At 42.5% G+C, this 20,078-nt stretch overlaps 2 protein-coding genes across 19 annotated transcripts in view; both read right to left on the reverse strand.

The window, feature by feature from the left end:
• The window catches only part of LOC144068848 (ELKS/Rab6-interacting/CAST family member 1-like), a 67,942-nt gene extending 65,293 nt beyond the window's left edge, over nt 1–2,649 (reverse strand). For 3 of the 10 annotated variants that reach the window (XM_077593732.1, XM_077593733.1, XM_077593731.1), the window contains exon 1: nt 2,387–2,647. The gene's annotated coding sequence lies outside the window, so the exon portion shown is untranslated. Of the gene's footprint in view, nt 1–2,386 lie in introns of all 10 variants that reach the window. The other 7 variants (XR_013298318.1, XM_077593730.1, XR_013298319.1 and 4 more) reach the window with 4 other exon arrangements.
• A 1,921-nt stretch (nt 2,650–4,570) lies between these two features.
• On the reverse strand, nt 4,571–19,455 carry LOC144069140 (ninjurin-2-like). 9 transcript variants are annotated; one of them, XM_077594272.1, is made up of 5 exons: nt 19,280–19,444; nt 7,643–7,779; nt 7,496–7,575; nt 7,142–7,338; nt 6,823–7,064 (listed from the first exon to the last, which is right to left on the reverse strand). In XM_077594272.1, exons 1-4 carry the CDS (start codon nt 19,373–19,375, stop codon nt 7,184–7,186), a joined length of 468 nt encoding a protein of 155 aa, XP_077450398.1. In that variant the 5' UTR covers nt 19,376–19,444; the 3' UTR covers nt 6,823–7,064; nt 7,142–7,183. The 9 variants fall into 9 exon arrangements, with proteins under 9 accessions (XP_077450397.1, XP_077450396.1, XP_077450398.1 ...); XM_077594273.1 differs by lacking the exons at nt 7,142–7,338; nt 19,280–19,444 and adding exons at nt 7,852–7,905; nt 8,511–9,106; XM_077594271.1 differs by lacking the exons at nt 6,823–7,064; nt 7,142–7,338 and adding an exon at nt 4,571–5,833 and having other exon boundaries at nt 19,280–19,455.
• Nucleotides 19,456–20,078: the final 623 nt, after the last annotated feature.

Raw genomic sequence — 20,078 nt, forward strand, 5'->3', positions numbered from 1 at the left:
TTTCGTGCACTTCGTCTTTTTATGCACATATAAGCCGTAACCTGAAATCAGTCATCATTTTTTGACCGACAAATGTGGCTTATATGCGAGTAAATACGGCAGTGGTGGAACGCCAAGGCCTGCAAGGCCTTCTCTACTGGCCTAAAAAAATATCTGAATCACAGACAATCACAGTTAATTATGTTTTGTCCATGAATACTTATTAAATAATGGAGCGAGCTGCACAAGCAAATATATTGTTGTGTTTATTTAAGAGCGGTTTTGTCAACCCGAAATGGCTGAAGGGGGAGAAGGAATGGATTTGTTTGCAGATTTACTGTCAAAGCCATTTTCAAGACAGACTTTTCAAGAAAAGCTGTACATCATTAAGAAAGGTCGGACAACTCCAAAGCAAGCAAGCATGTCACAACCGGGAACGAACATTTTCAGCACTAAATCGAATAAAAACGTATTTATGCCAGAAATAAGAGAGGACAGGCTCGACTTTCAGCATTAGCTTCAATGGCGATAGAAAAGAAGGAGGAAAGAAAGGAGAATGGATTTTGTGTACAGATAAAAAGGATTTTTGGTGAGTAAAATATGACTATATACCTAAATAATATTTCAATTGTATGAGGTTATTATTTATGCTTTTTTATATGTGTCGCAGTTGTAGCTGCAGTAAAGGTTTTATAGCCATAAAATAGTTTTTGAGGGTTGGATTGATTCAGACATAGCACTGAGGGCGTCAGTTTGAAATTCACGGCCCGCCACTGAAATACGGTAGGTGGCCCGTGAAGAAAACTGAGTTGGACACCCCTGGGCTAAATAATAATGAGGCACAATGTGAGCGGAACACTAATAAATCCTTCTCTTGGCAAACAAATCAAAGCCTGTGATAAAAACAAAGATTGTGCAAGGAAGGTAAGCGCCGAGGTGAAAACTCAGCTATGAGATGCGATTTGTCAAGACCGCAAAGGAGAATGGAAGTTTAAAAATAAAAATGGGCTTTTTACCATTCGGACGGTGGGCAGCGGAGAGTGTTTACAGTAATCTGCAGGAGGAAGCAAGTTTTCTGGCTCAGTATTTCTGTAGGAGGGGCGGCGAGAATAAATTTAGGGCGGCCTTTTCCTCTTATTCTTCCTTCGATTCTCTCCTGTCGCCGAGCCTCGCACAACTACAGCAGATTTCACTTCCCCGTCTGGATCGCATTCACAGTCCATTTGGTTTGCAAATGCGTGATTATCTGGACACACGAGCACGAGTGTTTGCACTGGTGTGGCTTTCCGCAGATACACAGATCGCTGACGCTGTTTTTAGAGGGCGGCAAAGATGTGGAAAGTTCACAAAGTTGGAGCAACGACGTATTAACTCGGGCATGACATTTTCAAAACAATGGCATTGTTACAGTCATTCCACATTTAAACCTAGTCATCACTGTTACTGTGACAGTGAAATTTCCCAAATACGGGATGAATAAAGGAGTGTGGAGTTGGCATGTTCTCTCTGGGCCCGCGTGGGTTTTCTCTAGGTACTCCGGTTTCCTCCCACATTCTAAAGACATGCATGGTAGGCTGATTGGACACTATAAATTGCACCTAGTTTTGAGTGTGAGCGTGAATGGTTGTTTTTCTCCTTGTGCCCTGCGATTGGCTGGCCACCAATTCAGGGTATCCCCCACCTGTGGCCCCAAGTCAGCTGGGGTAGGCTCCGGCACACCCCGCGAGCCTAGTGAGGATGAAGCAGTTCAGAAAATGAGATGAGATTATAAAGAAAAGAAGCATGTGAATTTATCCACATATCATGGGTTTCATTCCAAAATGACGTTTTTCATTTAGACCACTTGAGCGCACAACTACGATGGAAGCTGAAGCTCTGGCAAGAATTTATGATCCATTTTACAATAGAAAAATGCACTTCCAAAGTGTCGTCATTCACATTTTTCCAAACTCATACAGTACCAGAGACATGAAAAGCATTTAAACTAGGAGTCTGGTCAAAATACGAGTATCCCATCAATTGCACTGAAACATCAGGACAGACTTATTAACGGACGGATTATATTGCAGTGTGTGTGTGTGTGTGTGTGTGGGGGGGGGGGGGGGGGGGGGCTTGGGGTCTTCAGTGGTTTACATGACTTCAAAAGATGCCCAGGTTTAGTAACGAGATCTGCGAGCGAGTCAGCCCTCAAACAAACAAGGCTGCTCAAACTCCAAGTGCTTTGCCTCACCAGCCATCAAATTTTCATTATGTTATTGCTGATGTTCCTGTCGCGCACGAGCACGCGTCCAGTGGGCGTCCGTGCCCGTGGAAAACGACCGCAATCGACATCGGAATGGCCCGAACGCACAATATGTCAAATAGCCTCCGCGCTCGCGCAGCGTGACAGCTAACTTCCACTACTCACGATTGCGAAATAAGATCCAAGATGGACCGTCGTTGAAGGCTCTTCCAGATTATCCCGCGAGTCTCGGTGCTCCCGAGGACGTTCCGCGAGGCGAGGAGAGGAGATCGTCCCGAGATCGTCCCGTGGCGTCCCGTGGCGTCCCGTGGCGTCTTGCCTCTTTCCCCAGCCCGAAACAGTCTTTAGCCGCTCCCCTTGGTTTCTTTAGCTCCGAAAACTGGCAGCCAGGCGGCTTCCCCAGTGCGCGCGTCGATCGTGGCCGTGACGTCACTGCGCGTCCCCGCCACGCAGACACGCCCCTCGCCGCAGCTAGCATCACAGCTACATTGGCTGCTTTTCTTTCACTTCCACTCCTCACAACATCGAGTCATCGTCGCGAAATCTCAAATTTAGGTAATATAACTGCACGAATAGCTTATGCATTTGGCTAAAATTGACTCACTCTGCTTACTTTATTACACATTTTGAACGGTAGTAAAAAACACGCAGATCTTTTCTGAGCAGCCACTTTTACTGCAGAGGAACAAACATGATCCAGTGTTCAAATGGACCAAAATAGGAAACCACCTTCCACTTTCAGGAGTACACTTGACTGAAATTTTCCATAGTCTCAATATGAAACACTATTTACTTTTAACACTGTTGTCAAAACTTAAATTAAATCCAAAATCTGGATTCTGAGATCTGGGATGAATAAAGTTATCCAATCCAATCCAATCCAAAACACAACCATGACATTAGTTTATATACCCAATGAACAGGTGATGCGAATAATGCAAAATTACAAGGGGAAAACAACTTTTGACACTGTTACTAGTACTTATACTAATACTGAAGCAAGAGTGCACATTTTGAAAGTCAGTAAACAAACACAAATGTGTCATTCTTTTATATGATTAATGAACAGGTGCTGCAAATCATGCAAAATCACAAATGGAAAACAACTATTTTGACCAAGTGGGAGTAGTACTAATACTAAAAAAAGTTCAATCTTTGTAAGTCATTATACAAACACAAAGGTGTCATTCTTTTATATTATTAATGAACAGGTGCTGCAAAACATGTAAAATCACAAGAGGAAAACAACTATTTTGACCAAGTGGCAGTAAAACTAATGCCAAAGCACAAGTCCAAACTTTCAATAAACAAACACAAATATGTCATTCTTGTATATGCTTAATGAACACAAACATTCTTTTTTTTATGCCTAATGAACAGGCGATGCGAATAACGCAAAATCACAAAAGGAAAACGGCTAGTTTGACCAAGTGGTATTAATAATAATTGCATTAAAAGTTAAATGTACAGTTATGGTCAAAAGTTTACATACACTTGTGAGGAACATAATGTCCTGACTCTCTTGAGTTTCCAGTTATTTCTACAACTCTGATTTTTCTCTGATAGAGTTGTTGGAACAGATACTTCTTTGTCACAAAAAACATTCATGAAGTTTGGTTCTTTTATGACTTTATTATGGGTTAACAGAAAAAGTGATCAAATCTGATGGGTCAAAAATATACATACAGCAACACGAATTAGCTTTTTTGGTGACTTAGAAAGTTGTGTCAGTGAAATGAGCTTCATAGCATGGCCTCTTAACTTCTTGTGAGTGATCATGAGTGACTACAGCTGGTGACTTCTCTGAGGCCATTTAAATAGGGCTCATTGGATGCAAATGCCCACAAATGCTACAATGAGAAAGTCAAAGGAGCTCAGCATGGATCTGAAAAAGTGAATCCTTGACTTGAACAAGTCAGGAAAGTTACTTGGAGCCATTTCAAAGCAGCTACAGGTCCCAAGAGCTACAGTGCAAACAATTGTTTTTTAAGTATAAAGTGCATGGCACTGTTTTGTCACTGCCACAATCAGGAAGAAAACGCAAGCTATCATCTGCTGCTGAGAGAAAATTGGTCAGGAGGGTGAAGATTAAACCGAGAATCACCAAAAAGCAGATCTGCCAAGAATTAGAAGCTGCTGGAACACAGGTGTCAGTGTCCAAAGTGAAGCGTGTTTTGCATCTCCATGGACTGAGAGGCTGCCGTGCGAGAAGGAAGCCCTTTCTCCAAAAGCGGCACCTTAAGGCTCGACTGAAGTTTGCTGCTGATCACATGGACAAAGATAAGACCTTCTGGAGGAAAGTTCTGTGGTCAGACGGAACAAAAATCGAGCGGTTTGGCCACAATGCCCAGCAATATGTTTGGAGGATAAAAGGTGAGGCCTTTAACCCCAAGTACACCATGCCTACCGTCAAGCACGGTGGTGGTAGTATTATGCTGTGGGGCTGTTTTTCTCTGCCAATGGAAGTGGTGCTTTACAGAGAGTAAATGGGATTAATAACCTAAAGTCATCAGCCCGAAGATTGAGTCTTGGGCGCAGTTGGGTGTTCCAACAGGACAATGACCCCAAACACACATCAAAAGTGGTCATGGAATGGCTAAATTAGGCTAGAATTAAGGTTTTCGAATGGCCTTCCCAAAGTCCTGACTTAAACCCCATTGAGAACTTGTGGACAATGCTGAAGAAACAAGTCTTGTGGATGGCTACCAAAAGCGCCTAATTGAAGTGAAAATGGCCAAGGGACATGTTACCAAATATTAGCGCTGCTGTATGTATATTTTTGACCCAGCAGATTTGATCACATTTTTCTGTTCACCCATAATAAAGTCATAAAAGAAGCAAACTTCATGAATGTTTTTTGTGACAAAGAAGTATCTGTTCCAATCACTCTATCAGAGAAAAATCAGAGTCTCGAGAGCCATGACATTATGTTCTTCACAAGTGTATGTAAACTTTTGACCACAACTGTAAGTAGAAAAAGTGAGCTACACTTAAGAATTATACCACTTTTTGTATTTGTGCTTCCCCAAAACTACACTTAATGCAAACGCTGACTTTTTTAGCGAGCTCATTTCTTTCCCAATAATCTCCACACCACACCAATAAATCTTTTCAACTTTGACACCCGCTGTAAACACTCACACATACTGTCGAGACAAACACACACAGTGTCCCAGTTCCCTGGGCGCCAGTCAGCCAGGCAGCTGCAGTATATATAGTCTCCTGGCTAAAGTTCGCCACGCACTGAAAGATTTGCACTTGGAGCTCCCCTCTGCACTGTATTGCCGTTGGCCTACTTTGGGGAACTCCAAAAAAAACGGATTATGAATTGTTCTGTTTAGAAATGTCAGACAACTTTAGGTTATTTTAAGCGCCTGAGTACTTGACCAATCTCAGACTGATGGCTCATGTTAGTAAATTATTTTTCTGTTGCTGAGAAGGGAGAATGTCAGTGAATACGCATCATCAGCCACGGGAAGTGTCCGGTGCGCTGCATGCCGAAGGTACTGATGAATAAGTTGAGCACCGTGGTGATGAACACGATGACGGTGGTGACATTGTTCAAGTAGTCCAGGCGCTTTTGAAGGCCGGAAGTCGTTACATTCCGGCGCCCTGTGACACACGCACAAAAAAAAAACAGCAGAAAGCACGCCTCTGTTTTATCCGTTTATTGACAGCCTGAAAAACACATTGGCCCAAAGAGAACACATTTGTGGGAAATTAGTAGTATACTCTAAATTCATTACGAGAAAGCGCTGGCTGAAGAAATGAGCATGTGTTATCATGAGTACACATATTATTATATTATTATATTATACATGAAGTGGTTAAGTCTCTTTTTTTTGCATTTTGGTTCAGAAATGCAGCCGAGCGAGTAGCCAGCGGAAGAAGCCCGTCCTCTTGGACCCGAAGAAGCTGATGAAGAAGTTGATCGCGGCGGTGATGGCGATGACGCCGGTCGCTATGTTGTTCAGGTAGTCTAGCCGTCTCTGATTGGACACCACGTTCAGGTCCCTGCGTGCTGCAACGCACACACACGGGCACACATTCATGCCTTCCGTGTGTTATTGAGTTGCAGTCGTAACCGACGATAACGGGTTAGATTAAGTAGGAGGCCTCGGATGGATATGCCCTCCTACTGAATCGTTGGCTTTTTTCATCAACGTGGGTTTCTTCCTCTAATTTCCGTGCCGCGGCGCCCTCTGGTGCTATCTACCGGACGGAGCCCTAGCATTTTTAAAAAGCAGTGGTTAGCCGTTTGCGCCTCGGCCTCACGGTTCCCGGGGTGTGGAGTTTGCATGTTCTTCCCGGGCTTGAGTGGGTTTTCTCCGGGTACTCCACTTTCCTCCCTCATCCCAAAAACATGCATGCTAGGCTAGCTGGCTAACCCCCTAAATTGCTCCAGCTATGATTGGTTCTCCTTTGTCTCCTCGTGCCCCGCGATTGGCTGGGCACCGATTTACGGTGTCCTCCACCTGGTGCATCTGAAATCGGCTCCAGCACCCCCTGCAACCCTTGTGAGGATACGCAGCACGGAAAATGAATGAATAAATGTACATTAATGAAACAAAGATTGCAATAAAATAACAATGAGAGCTCAATTAATCACATTGGACTATTTAAGATTGTTCATGAGAGCCCGTTTTGTTGTTGTTTTTTTAAAAACACGCGTTAATAGTACAAAAACGCTGAAACATCCAACGCAGTAGGCAACTGCGCTGCGTGCCAAAAGCGGACTTGACGATGTTGACGAGCAGGGTGAGGAAGACGATGCCCGTGGTCAGATTGTTCAGGTGGTTTAAGAGCCGCTGGTATGTGGGGAGCATGGTCAGCTCGACTCGAGCTGGACACATACACACACACACACACACAATCGGTCTATTGGTCATCGTCAAATCAATGAGACCGTAGCATTAATACCGATTAGTGCATTAGATTTGGCTTCCAAACGTGCATCCCGGGTTAAAAGTGCATCCTGGCAAAGAGGCCGGTGCGCTCCATCCCAAAGACGGAGATGAAGACGTTGGTAACGGAGACGAGGAAGATGACGACGGTGAGGCTGTTGTTGAGGCTGTCCAAGCGCTTGTGGTTGGCCTCGTCGTTGAGGTCTCGCCGAGCTACAGCAAGATGCAAAGATCTCTAAATGCAATCGCCTTCACTTCATCTCAGTTCCTCTTTGCTTACAATGCGCCCCGTGTGAAAAAGTGTCAGTGTTTTAGTATGTTAATATGTTGGGGGTGGGGGGATAACTTGTCATAATAGACCTTTTCTCACCAATGATAATGATCAGGATGCCGGCGACGATCTGAAGAACCAGCGAGAAGGAGATGAGAGTCAGCACGGCGGCGTAGTATCTGAAAAGGTAAGCACTGGTGTTTCCTCAAAAGCTACTTTACGAGGGGGGGCTTCTTTCATCTTTACCTGTATCCCGCCCCCTGCTCAATGACAGTCTTCATGTGTGTTATGTTGGCCAGGAAGAGAGCAACGTCCAGCATGCCCTCCGCCGCCGTCTTCTTGGTGGCGTAAAGATTCATGTTCAGGTTTGTCGACGGACCGACCTAAAATGACAAAAAGATAGTGGCAAACTAAATAAAGGAATCAAGACTGTGAGTCACCAAATGTAACCTGACCTGTTGAGTGGTAAGTACAAGGTCGCTGAAGATACTTTGGAGGGGCGGGGATGTCTATATAGCGACCGTAAGAGGGCAGTATAGATTAATGTTAGGTTAGGAGGGGCAATTATGAATATATAGTACAAGAACTCAACCAGAAGAGGGCTGCATTTATCAAGGCAAAGACAGACATTTTATTCTTTTTTTCCCATGTTTTTTGCAAATATTAAGAAATATAGACCGAATGATATATTGAATGTCTTACTGAGTCATGATTACTCATTTTGAAAAAAATATGTTTACTTTGGTCATTTCTGTACAGTAAATGTGGTCATAGTCATCACGAGTAAGTTTAAAAAAACAACAACCTAAGAACTGTATTTTGAATGTGTATATTTTATATGTAAGTCAGGAAAAAAAGAGGCGAGGAACAGAATGTGCCATGACTTTCAAGAAAAGCATGACATATAATTACATAACCACACAAAACAATGACCGACGGAGGCCATTTTCATTCTTGATAGTTTGTCGGCGAGTACTGAACATTTTTGGCCGTACGACAAAATATTCTGTGCACGAACAGATCATTTTACTCAGGATCTCTGTCATCATGCGAGCAAATAGAAATACCATGAAGACAGCTTATAGAGTAAATGGCATGTAAAGTTAAAACCCACCTGAGACATATTTGACTTCTTCACGGTATGACTGTTGTCAAAATAGGCACTTTTTTTTATTTGACTCTGTGATTTAGTGCTAAGTTACAGCTGCACACCCCGACAATTAATGAACCAAAACATAATAAACAATGGCGCGAACAAATGCACGTGACTATTTACAGCTATTGAATATGCCAGGCGCAACATTGAAAAGCAACTGTTTTAATGGAGGAAAAGTGTCTCATTTTTCAACCACTTGAGTTTTCAGTAAGCGCTGATGATTTCTAATTCACTATCACGCTTACTTCCCTTTTGTAGCCAAGTACAGCTGACACATTTCCTCCTAGACAGGGCGGATCTGTAGTATTTTCTAGGAAATCTGTTGTCTTTGGCCTGTCACAAATCAAATGCAGAAGCCTTATTTTCATTCCCCTTACGAGCCCAGAAAAGCAGGAAAATAGCCAAGAAGGAATCCAGCAATTCCTAGAATTACGAGTCCCATCTGACCAGCACATGTAGTTTGCCTACTAAGCCCTTTTAGCCATAGTTACTCGATTAAAAAAAATGAGAAAACGCCAATGAAAAGCAGAGAGTGCTGCAAGTACATACAGAACGCATACATAGGCACTGGCCCAGGTCCATCATCTGGTCCCTCAGGAGTCTCACCGTCTCACTCCATTAACATCGGCCTGGGACGATCCCCCAACACAAAAGACACGCAACGAAAACTCAGGAATGTCCAGCGACGGCTACGAAAAGGCTACACTGACATGTGCGTTCACTTAATCAAAGTAAAATCTCCCAACCCAATGCGACTTCATCCTGATGTCATCAAATGGTTTCCTGGATTTATTATTTTACCCTTAAGTTTGGCCTACCGGGTACTGTGGGTTTCACAGAGGATTATTTACAACCCTGCCAGGTGCTACCCAGGGTCAACACCCTGACTTTCACACTTTTGCACAAAATATTCCTTAGAAAGTCTAGATATATTCTGTAATGGCGGTGAAACACGAATACCTGCTATCACCTTCAAACGTAACATATTACGTCGATGATCTTTGTCCTAGTCCAAGTGGATATCCTAAATGAAAAACATTTTTCAGCAAGATCTTCCACCTATAAATATTCATCGGCGGCTGTCCGTCATTTGATCTCCCGTTTAGTGTTTGCAGATATTTTGTCACTCAAGCAGCTGAGAAGGCACCGTGTGGAAAATATCTTAACCAGCGAGCCCACCGCGTGTGTTTACGCACGGAATTCTTCCTAGAAATCCCCTGTCCTCGTAAAACCCGCACATCCCTAAAAAGCAGACCTGTAAACACTAGTCTGAATAACAAGCTCCCTCATTGCCAATGCTGACTGCGCACGCGTGTTAAAAACAACACGACTTGCGCAAGGACGCTGGAGGCGATATGTGCCAGCTTTTACACTTTAAATTGCAACACACGTTTCTAAACATATACATAAGACCACATTGGAGGCCCCCCTTCCCGCACTGGAAGTGATCCTCCCCTGCGACCCTATTGGTCGCTTTCATACCCAATAGTCAGTGATCTCCAGCAAGGAGTGGAGCGCTACTTTTTCTCGAGTAACTCTTGATTCTTTATCCTTCCGTCACACGCTTCAGTACGATTTTGGCACCGGACTGCTTTCAAGTCCACGCTTGACACGAGACCCCCTTGCTCCGTGCCTCAAGGGTCAAAGGTCACCCTGCTGTCTAATTAATGCTTGGAGGCCTACACTTTACTTGTGATGCTTGGAATGCGCTTCTTGTAGAAAAAGGCCACCATTGAAGTACAGACGCTGCCCTACTTACGAACGAGTTAGGTTCCGAGCGATTGTTCATAAGTTGAATTTGTTTGTAAGTTGATTCAGTGCTATATTTTGTATTATAATTTATGTTTAAGGCGTATATAAGTATATTGAAGGTTTATATAAGTGCATTTGTATGTTTAAGGCTTGTATAAGTAACACGCTTTGGTTTGTACTGAAAAAAACATTTAATAAAATGGAGAGAATATGTACAGTACTGTATAGAGAGAGAGAGAGATTTATGTATTAGAAACTGGCCGAAAGAAGCGATCTAACGACGATTGCACAGTTTTCTTCTTTTTTTCATCATAAATGATGTGGTAGCACTGTATGGCATCATTCAATTGATTTGCAAACTTTGTGCAACGTTCAATATTTGGGTCCTGCTGCTCGATCTTTCTGTTTATAAATGGTACTGACGGTCGAACGATTCAAGTTGTATGCCCGTGCAACGCACACCACTCTCACGCGCATCAAGCTTCGTTATTATTGCCACTCGTTTCAAATGAAATGGCTTGCCTCTTCCTTGCAACTCCCTCAATACAAGCCTTTCGCTTTTTACCAACCATATTCAGTCATGGATGCACGAGATATTTAATGATACAAATGAAAAAGGTTCTTTGCCCACTGGAGATACGTTCACGCACTTCCGCATTGCAACGAAGAAGGTAGATGCTGGGTGAGCTGAGCCCTCACAGCGCCAGGTGTCGGTATTAGCGGCGGAAAGAAGCACGACTCGGAAAAAAATACAAAATTGGTTTTACGAAAATTTTTCGACTTAAACGCAATTTGCAGACATGTTCGTATGTACCGTTGTTCGTAAGTTGAATGTTTGTAAGTAGGGGAGCGTCTGTATATCTTCTTAAAGCTGTGTTTTGTGGTTGTCTTGCTGGGATGAACACACTTAGAAGGAGCCGTTTACTGTTATATTGGCGCAGGGGCAAAGGTCGCCGACCTTTTTGAAACGGATGCGACAAATTTGAATTCAATTGCTAAAATAGGCTCAAGGATGTAAAGATAATTACATTGGGGCTACTGAAACTTTTGCCAAGGTGTGGCCTTCTAATACAACACTTGACTTGCCGTACAAAGCGTGCTGACCGCTATTGTTGCACAAATTTGGAAGGAAGCCATAATTGCTTCCCGTACTATGTTCTTTTTTAGGTGACCCGCGTTGACGGGTAGCTTTACATGCGTGGAATTCCATTCAGATCCACTTTGAGGATGTGTGGGTATTTCATGTGGGTATCCGCACTACTATTACTGCCCAGTACTCCCATCAGCTGGAAACATATTTTTTATCATTATTTGATCTGAAAAAGTCACGCATCGCTGCTTTTTAAGCAACAGGAATGGCAGTGGATTTTGGTGTGTGTGTGTGTGTGTGTGTGTGTGTCATGACAGCCAACTCCTGCTTTTCCTCCACTGTCAGAACATCGAGTGCGTTGCGTAACCTGGTGACGTCAACTCCTGGCTGCGATTGCGGCGATGGTTACGCCTGCCCGTCTACATGTGCGCCGCATATGTGTGTGCAGGTGTGGGCCAAGTGGGCGGGGCCAAGATGCATCCATCCATGCCCGTTTGTCCGACATAGTACTTTGTGTCATGACAACAAAGGAAATGCATACAAGAAAAATGCGTGGCCTTGAAGAGAAGTGATGAGTTGTATGTACAAAATGACAAGCATGCACGCCATCTATTGATTGGAAGGTGGTTTAAAGAGCGATTGATTGACACCTGGCTCGAATGATGGAATGACACATAACAAGTGGTATTGGAGTCGAAAAGACGATAGATGGTAAATAATAGGGGTCGGAAAATGGACCCTTGTGGAACTCCGCAGCGTACTTATTTATTCCGGTAATTGTCAATTTCATATTTTATCTTGCACTTTATAAACATGCTTCGACATACATTTTTTGTAGCTGTTCACATTCCCTTCATTGTAGAGTTTTACACTTTGAGGATGCACTTTAATAGATTCACTTTACATTTATTATTGCAATCCTACACATCCGTTTTCCATTAAATGCAGTTAAATTTAACATATTTTTATTGCATCCACGGGTGTACACCACAGCAAATTACACAGGCCGCTTATCAGAGGAGCTACACATGTTCTCTCCACAACGGCATGTTGAACAGAAAGGCCCACGTCCCCTGCGGCATGATTTGCAGCGCTGTAAAAATATACTTGTCATTGTTGAGTGTTTGCTGGAAGTTTTTACTATGGCCGAGGCATGTTTGAAGAGCAGATGCGTGGATTCTGAGCACGCCTTTTGTCAGTGCAATAGCTGGAATTCCTCATGCTTCTTTGGGCTGCTCATAAACTTGGAAAATTCAACAGGCAAGCACAATTTGGCAAATGGAGTTGTGATAGAGAGGGTGGCTCGCTCGTATTGAAGTAGAAATTGTGTAAGGAGAATTCTTGTGAAACCCACACGTATACTTTGAACTTAAGAGGCTTAACTGTCATGCTTTGGTCATCATAAAAAGGAGGTCAGGGTGTTTTTAGGTAGCTGCTACGGAAATAGTTCTTTTTTTTGGTAATAGTGTCAATCACTTCCAATAGATTTCATTGTATTGTTCAATGTTGCGTAATTTGCGGAATATAAATCACACTTTTTTTTCATAGTTTGGCTTGCCCTGCGACTTCTCTTTTTTAAAAAGAATGCCACAATGTTGTTTTTTAGGCTATAGTCATCCAAAAACTTCATATAATACATTAACAGGTGCTTATTTTTTCTGTTGGTTCCTATTTTACTATTGCTCAAATGTATAACGTTGTATAACTTATGCTCCAGTGTGATTTTTACTTTTTTTTCCCCTTTCATTGTATTATTCTTAGGCTGGTGCGACTTAGTATATAACTTTTCTCTTTCACTGTACATTCTTTGGCTAGTGCAACTTATAGTCTGAACACTATGGTGGTAATTTTCGGGGTGGTAACTAACTGTAATTTCCCCCAATTTAAGTGCACGTGCTACTCTAAAAACAAGAATCGTATCTAATTGCAGGAACATTTTGATCCCATGATAAAGGATGTATCCAAAGCAAACAAGACTTTAGAAAATGACTACAACAAGGAGGCAAACCCAATTCCTCCATTACTAAATATATATGTACCTGCATGCCTCCTAATTAGCATAACACTAGATGCACCTTTATGCCCTAAAGGTGAAGGAGTGGTGTTTTGAACAGGTTTCTCGGAAAGGAATCAGTGCCCCAGTTTATGCGTCACTTTCTCTCTCGTGTCGATTTTACCACGCACACGAGAAAAAGTGCGTGCCATTCGCGACATCAAACTTCCTGCCTTTTAATGACTCTCATTTTCCGCGGCATCCAGTAGTGCAGACTTCCTTTCTCTCCTTGAACTAACGCACACAAAAAAAGTCATGATTAGAATTCGAACGGTGAGGTGAATGTCACTATCAAGTAAGATTAATTAGTAAAGATGTCCCAGATTGGAAATCAGGCTAATAAAAAGATCGAGATTTTTAAATGTGTTTACTTTAAGTATTAATTCATTGGCTACCATCGACGGCGATTGTCTAAGATCGAATGATTGCCGCCAACCCCCCCTCCCCTGGTCAAATGAGATTGGACGTCTGTTGCCGTCAATGGCAGTGAAATATGATCAATGAATGCCAGTGTTTGTAATAGAAATAGTGTTGATGTCTATAACTGTCAAAGACAAGGTTAGAAAAAAAATAATCCAAAAAATGAAAAAAATGTATACGAATATATCAAAATAACTAGTACTATACTCTATATTTATATTTCCATTAATGAAACATTGCAGAACAAAGAGAAATTGTGCAGCAATCATATCCAAATGAAGAAAATCCCAATCAATAATTGTTGGATTATATAAATTAAAATAGAACTAATATAGTATATATAGTATATTCCAAAAAATACATCTACAGTCTTCCCTCGATTATTACAACTTCACTTATTCGCGTTTTTTTCTGCTATTAATCTTTTTTTTTTTAATTGTTTTTCAAAGTTCATAAAAATGTGAACATCCACGCTGAAACGGAAGCGGTAGCCATGCTTGCTACTAGGACTAAGCACTGAAAAAAAAAGGTAGTTATAATAGGGGTGAGCCTACTTTTTTGATTATGTCCTGTCTACATTGACCGCAATATTCGAGGGATTACTGTACAGTACGTATTATACTGTCTATGTATTCATACCTGTCAACCTCTGCCGATAACTGCCCTTATAAATGATTATGATTCCCCTTACAAACCCCCAAAAAACCTTACAAACACCGTACGAGTCGTACGGTGTTTGTAAGGTTTTTTGGGGGTTTGTAAGGGGAATCATAATCATTTATAAGGGCAGTTATCGGCAGAGGTTGACAGGTATGATGTATTTATATTTAGTCAAGTGAAACAAAGAAAATTGCAATCAAGAGGGCTCAATTCATCACACAGTACTACTTTTTATTTATGAGAATCAAATATTTAAACACTCACTTTCAACCCTATTTTGTGCCACACAACTGATTTACCCCAAACATTTTTTGCTAATAACCTTCTCGTTGATTCCCTAGTCCCGTCGAAATTTCTAATGAGCCCCCGGCCCTTTAAGGTCATCGTTAGACTCCATTGATGTGATCGGCGATCACAGGGTTGAAATGTCCCCGAACGCAATTAGATCATCCTTGTGCGCACGTTGAATCAATCGCAAAGCACATGATGTAGTCCAGACTTGTCAGCACCACTTGGGAGCCCGCTGGCTTTTGGCTCCAATAAACGCGCCGGTGTGCTCAGTTTTCAACCCGTTTCGACTCGGATTCCGGGAATGACGTGCAGTTTGGCCAAATACTGTAGTACATACATCGCGCTAAATACATCACCTCTTGATGTTAGTCCGTATGAGTCTGTGTGCTTTGTTTGTTTTAGCTGGAGCAGACAAGGCTCGTTTTGAACCACTGACGCTAGCTGACCCGTCCCTGGGGGGGCTTCTAAATACGTTACGTGTAGTATATGTTTGCGGAAGGGGGCTCATGGGAACTAATAACTTGGAAAATGTCTTTTGGAACTGCTCTTGAGTGCGTTCACAGTCCCAAATCCATATGAGATTAAGTTGAAAGACGGCATATCTTTACATCCACCTATATCAGGGGTGTCGATTGTGCGGCCAGAGGGCTAGAAGTGGGCCGGCGGGGGGTCCAATCTGGCCCGTAGGGTGGTTCTTTGTAGCTCGTTCAAACTCTAGGTACAGAATTGAAATGCTTTCATTTTTTTCTCCAACAAAGCCAGATGTTTGCGAGTCGTGTGATCAACTGCAATTTGCTCAATTTCTTATCGGCAATCACATTGGTTCATTGGCCCCCTGCTGTCAAAACGGCACCTTCAATGGGTTCATGGGGGACCTTGAAATGCCCAAAACCCACAGGAAGTCACTTGGAAAAGCCCCCAAATCAGCAGGAACCGACAAACGAACAAGAAGCATTCTAGAAAGTGCCCCCAAATCAGCAGGGAATTATCCCACATTTACCGGAAGTGACCTGTGATTACCGTAAAGTAAAAAAATTAAAAGCACTTTATTAGTTTTTTTTTGTGATCTACCTGTTTTAGATCCCATAAAAATAACGTTATCAGGCCCGATTTCCGATCACACGATTGGATCTGGAACACCTCTACTACAAGGAAAGCCAGCCTTTCTCATTAAGTGTTTTGAGCTTCAACATGAATCCGCTGTCATTTCCCCTCCAGAAATGAAAAGAAAACACTAGCAAGAAGGATGAAGCAGAAAAAAAGCCAATAGGAAGGCAAAGCACCAAAAGTAAATACTACTATTTGGAGCTTTAAAGCGAACCCAAGACTCGCTGGACAATTTATTGGGCACGCGGTGAAATCCCAATGAGCAAATTCAGATTTACGATTCCACAAGAGTGGGAAGAAACGAGAAGGGAACGTTTGGAAATTTATGGACTATTTGCTCCTGCCGAGAAGGAGGAAGTTTCCAAAATGTCAACGCACGGATTTGGTGTTCATTGTTAACATTGCGTGTCTGGTTAAACTGCCACATCACATTATTATTATTATTATTGTTATTATGATTAACCTGTTAACGTCTGTTCAAGTCATTGTTTGTGAAGGAATCCTGCCTTCCCACCCTGTCAAAATACTTGGACATCTTTTTGATGACCCCAAAAAATCGACGTCTATCAATGTCAGTGGAAGCGAATGAGTGAAGTCCAGACAGCGGTGTTTTGTCACATTTGATAAATGGCACGGCAACGCGCTCGTAACATAACATAAACAAATTTAAATGAACTTGGATTACGATGCAGACACACTAAAAAATAAGTTTAATCTGACCTTACACTAAACTTAATTCTAATTTTGTTTTAAATTTTGATACCTTTCTTCTCCCGGGTTGGCTCTATTTGCCCCGCCTCCATCCTGACTTTCAGATGCAACCTATTGTTGTTTGCTTTTGTATTTCCTTCAAAATATTCCCAAAATGATGCACACAAATGTCCTCACAATAGGATAACGCACGACCACTTGCCAACGCGAAGTAGGATATACTCCTCTCGTATAAGCGATCGATCCGCCATTCGCACTGTCTGTTATATAATTTGTCTTGTATCTCAAGATAAATATTCGAAATTTTACTCATATCTCAAATTGCTCGTATGTCGGGGCACTCGTATGTCAAGGTACCACTGTATATGGTTATATTTATACTAGGGAAACAAACTTTGCGCACCAATCTTGTATCTTTGTCCATCGAACAGATAGGAAGTGAGTTAAATACATACGCGCCGTTGCCATAACGACAGTTATATCGCATTTTATAAATGACAGGTCCCCATAAAAGCCTGCTATTACATAAGAACCGCACCCTGAACCACGTGAGAACTTCACCACGCTCAGGGGACTTTATCTAGCTACTGGACACATCTCCACTTACTGGTTCCTCGCACATCCACTCAGAATGTGACGGTTGTGGCACACGCACACACACACGATGCAAAAAGATGGGAGCCATGCTCGCCTAAGTTCTAAGCCTGACTAATTCTGTGTCGCCGCATAACGCCCCGGTGTTGCGGTGCTATTCGTAGAAAGTGAGCGAGAGGTGCAAAGTCCTTGCACCTTGGAAATAGATTCATCACACACATGCGCCGTCATGAAAAGAGCAAACAAATTAGAAGAATTCCTTCAATTTGCCGTGACCAAATCATTTTGGAAATGGTGTGTGTATATGTGTGAGTGTGTGTGATCCTAATATTTCCTCACTACCTTGTGATATATACTTTACCATTTTAGGTACACTACCACGTATGACACATGACACAAAGAAGCAATAATAAGAGTAAGATGAATGAACAGCACTAGCATTCATAGCAACTACCGTATTTTACGGACTATGAGTGGCACTTTTTTCATAGTCTGGCTGCGACTTATGTTTTTTTTTTATTTTCTCTCTGACTACCGACAGCCTCTCATCTTGTATTTTTAGGCTATAGTTGTGTGAAAACCTGTCATGGTAACAGACATTTCACTTCATTGTGTATTCTTTGGCTGGTGCGACTTATACTCAGGTGCTCCTAGTTTGAAAAACACGGTAAATGGAAGGTGAGGTGATGGATCTTCTCAATTCACAAGCGACAACTACATATGTCATCCAGCTGCTAGATGAAATGACACGACCAGTGACTTACTGTTAATGTCATCTCCCCACTGGTATGTGGAGACCATAAACATCACATTAGGAGTCACGGAAACAAACCGGGTTCATTAATGTTAGGGTGTATCGAGATTTGTTCCAAGACCACAAAAAAAGGGAGGAATTGGTTTAGGAATTGAGTGGACTGCTCTCTTTCCTCTCACATTGGTCACATTTCTCTCTGACCCACTCACACATACACATACGCTTCCACATTGAGCTGTTGAGCAACAGCACTTTGTTCGCTATGTGGCTAAATATACCAGTAACTGATAGGTCTGTTGCATGATGGGAGCAATGCTGATATGGACCTTGATTGACATGAGGGAGAAAGTGTGTCCAGAAGATCAATATTGCATTGAAATACTACATAACAGACGTTCACGCTTCAAACTACTTAAGCTAATTACCCGATCCGATACTCCGATTTGGCTACTTGTGCATTTGGTCTCAAGATCGGATCCAATCCAGCGTGCGTTTTTGGTACCGTGCTACTTTTCGGCTGCTGTAAATCAAACCACTAGGCAAACATGTCTGCATGTGGGACTACTTTTTTTAAACTAATGTTAGTAAGAAAATGTGTAACACTTCTGAAAATACATTTTTTTGAGGAGGTACCAAAACACCTTATTTTAATAGAAAAAATAGGGTTTGTCATTTACTGGTTACATTATTTTTTTATATTATTTTTAGACCAGTTTAAAAATCCGGTCGGTATTGGCATAACATGTCTTCGCCAACTTCGCTTTAATATGAAAAATAGGATTTGCCATTTTTCTGGTTACATTGTTTTTGCATTATTTTGGACCAGTGGCGACCTGTCAGTCTAAAAGTTGGACTGTTAATTTAATAAAGAAATTGGAATGTTAGTCCCAAAAAATCAACATGTGGACTTTTATTGACATTGCGTTTTAGCCAACTAACTAAGTCTGTAAGGTTAAGTTACGTGACTCAAGTCACCTAATTTAGCTAAATGATGTCTGTTTTATAGCTAACTCATCCAAACATGTAAAGATAGATCAAGTATAAATTAATGCAAAATGATCCAAGATTTGAAAGGCAGCGCCTGACAAAAGACAAAATCTGACCCCCCGTGACTCTCTTTGACCCGTCGCTATGTAAGCACGTGACACCTGGGCCCTAATTGATATTTGATGGATGTCGCCAACGCGGCTTTGGTCTCAAAATAGGTCGCGTCAGGCTGCGCCAGGCCTCCTGCGAGCCGCTCTCACGTAGGCCGGACATATCGCGGCTCGACGGTAAAACCCCGGCGCACTGACCTGCAGGGGACCGCCAACTGGCATGGTGGACCTCTGCGACGTCAGGTCCATGTCTCGGCCTTGGTCGGCGCGCTCTGCCTTCCCGAGTCCCTGCATAATGAGGCCTGTCGCGGGCGAGCACTCCGATATGACGACGTCGGGGGTCCTTGTGAGAGGAACTGAGCTGAGTTGAAGAGAACAGCGATGGGCAAACAAACAGTGTATTCACCTCATCTCATTCTCCCTCAGCCCCCTTCTTTCTCTCTTCTCTTTACACGCTTGTTTCATCACTCTTGAGTCTAGCTTTATTATGTCATTTTCATGAAATACAAGATGCAAACTTGTAGTATACAATATTTTATTTTATTTTGTTTTGTTGACCTAGTGGTTAGCGCGTCGACCTAATGGTGGGGGACCTGGGTTCAAATCCGGGTCGGTCCATCTATGTGGAGTTTGCATGTTCTGCGTGGGTTTGTCTCCTTGTGCCAAGTGGTCGGCTGGCCACCAATTCAGGGTGTCCCCCGCCTCTGGCCCGAAGTCAACTGGGATGGGCTCTAGCACCCCCCACGACCCTAATGAGGATAAAGCGGTTCAGAAAATGAGATGAGATGAGATGGGAATTGCATGCTATACTAAAAAATGCTATTTTTGTAGCTTCTTCCATCTAAGACACTTCTTGTTAATTTTAGGGCATTTGTTTGGACTCACTGTTGTTATCGGGTCAATTCCGAGTGTATTAGGGGCATTTCAGGATAGGGTCACTTCCTGTTGATCACCCAACGCAATTGACGTTTAATGCCGCATTTACATAGATTGGTCC

The sequence above is a fragment of the Stigmatopora argus genome, chromosome 23 (genome assembly GCF_051989625.1).
Source record: "Stigmatopora argus isolate UIUO_Sarg chromosome 23, RoL_Sarg_1.0, whole genome shotgun sequence".
In the NCBI taxonomy this organism is placed as follows: domain Eukaryota; kingdom Metazoa; phylum Chordata; class Actinopteri; order Syngnathiformes; family Syngnathidae; genus Stigmatopora; species Stigmatopora argus.

What these genes read in the sequence shown, in the direction of transcription:
- LOC144069140 (XM_077594269.1), bottom strand. Translation starts at nt 19,375, where the DNA reads ATGCAGGGACTCGGGAAGGCAGAGCGCGCCGACCAAGGCCGAGACATG. An exon ending in CAGTTGGCGGTCCCCTGCAG is followed by an intron (nt 7,780 to 19,279) that starts GTCAGTGCGCCG and finishes TTGTCATTTTAG; the next exon opens with GTCGGTCCGTCGACAAACCT. An exon ending in CATCCTGATCATTATCATTG is followed by an intron (nt 7,065 to 7,495) that starts GTGAGAAAAGGT and finishes GTATGTGTCCAG; the next exon opens with CTCGAGTCGAGCTGACCATG.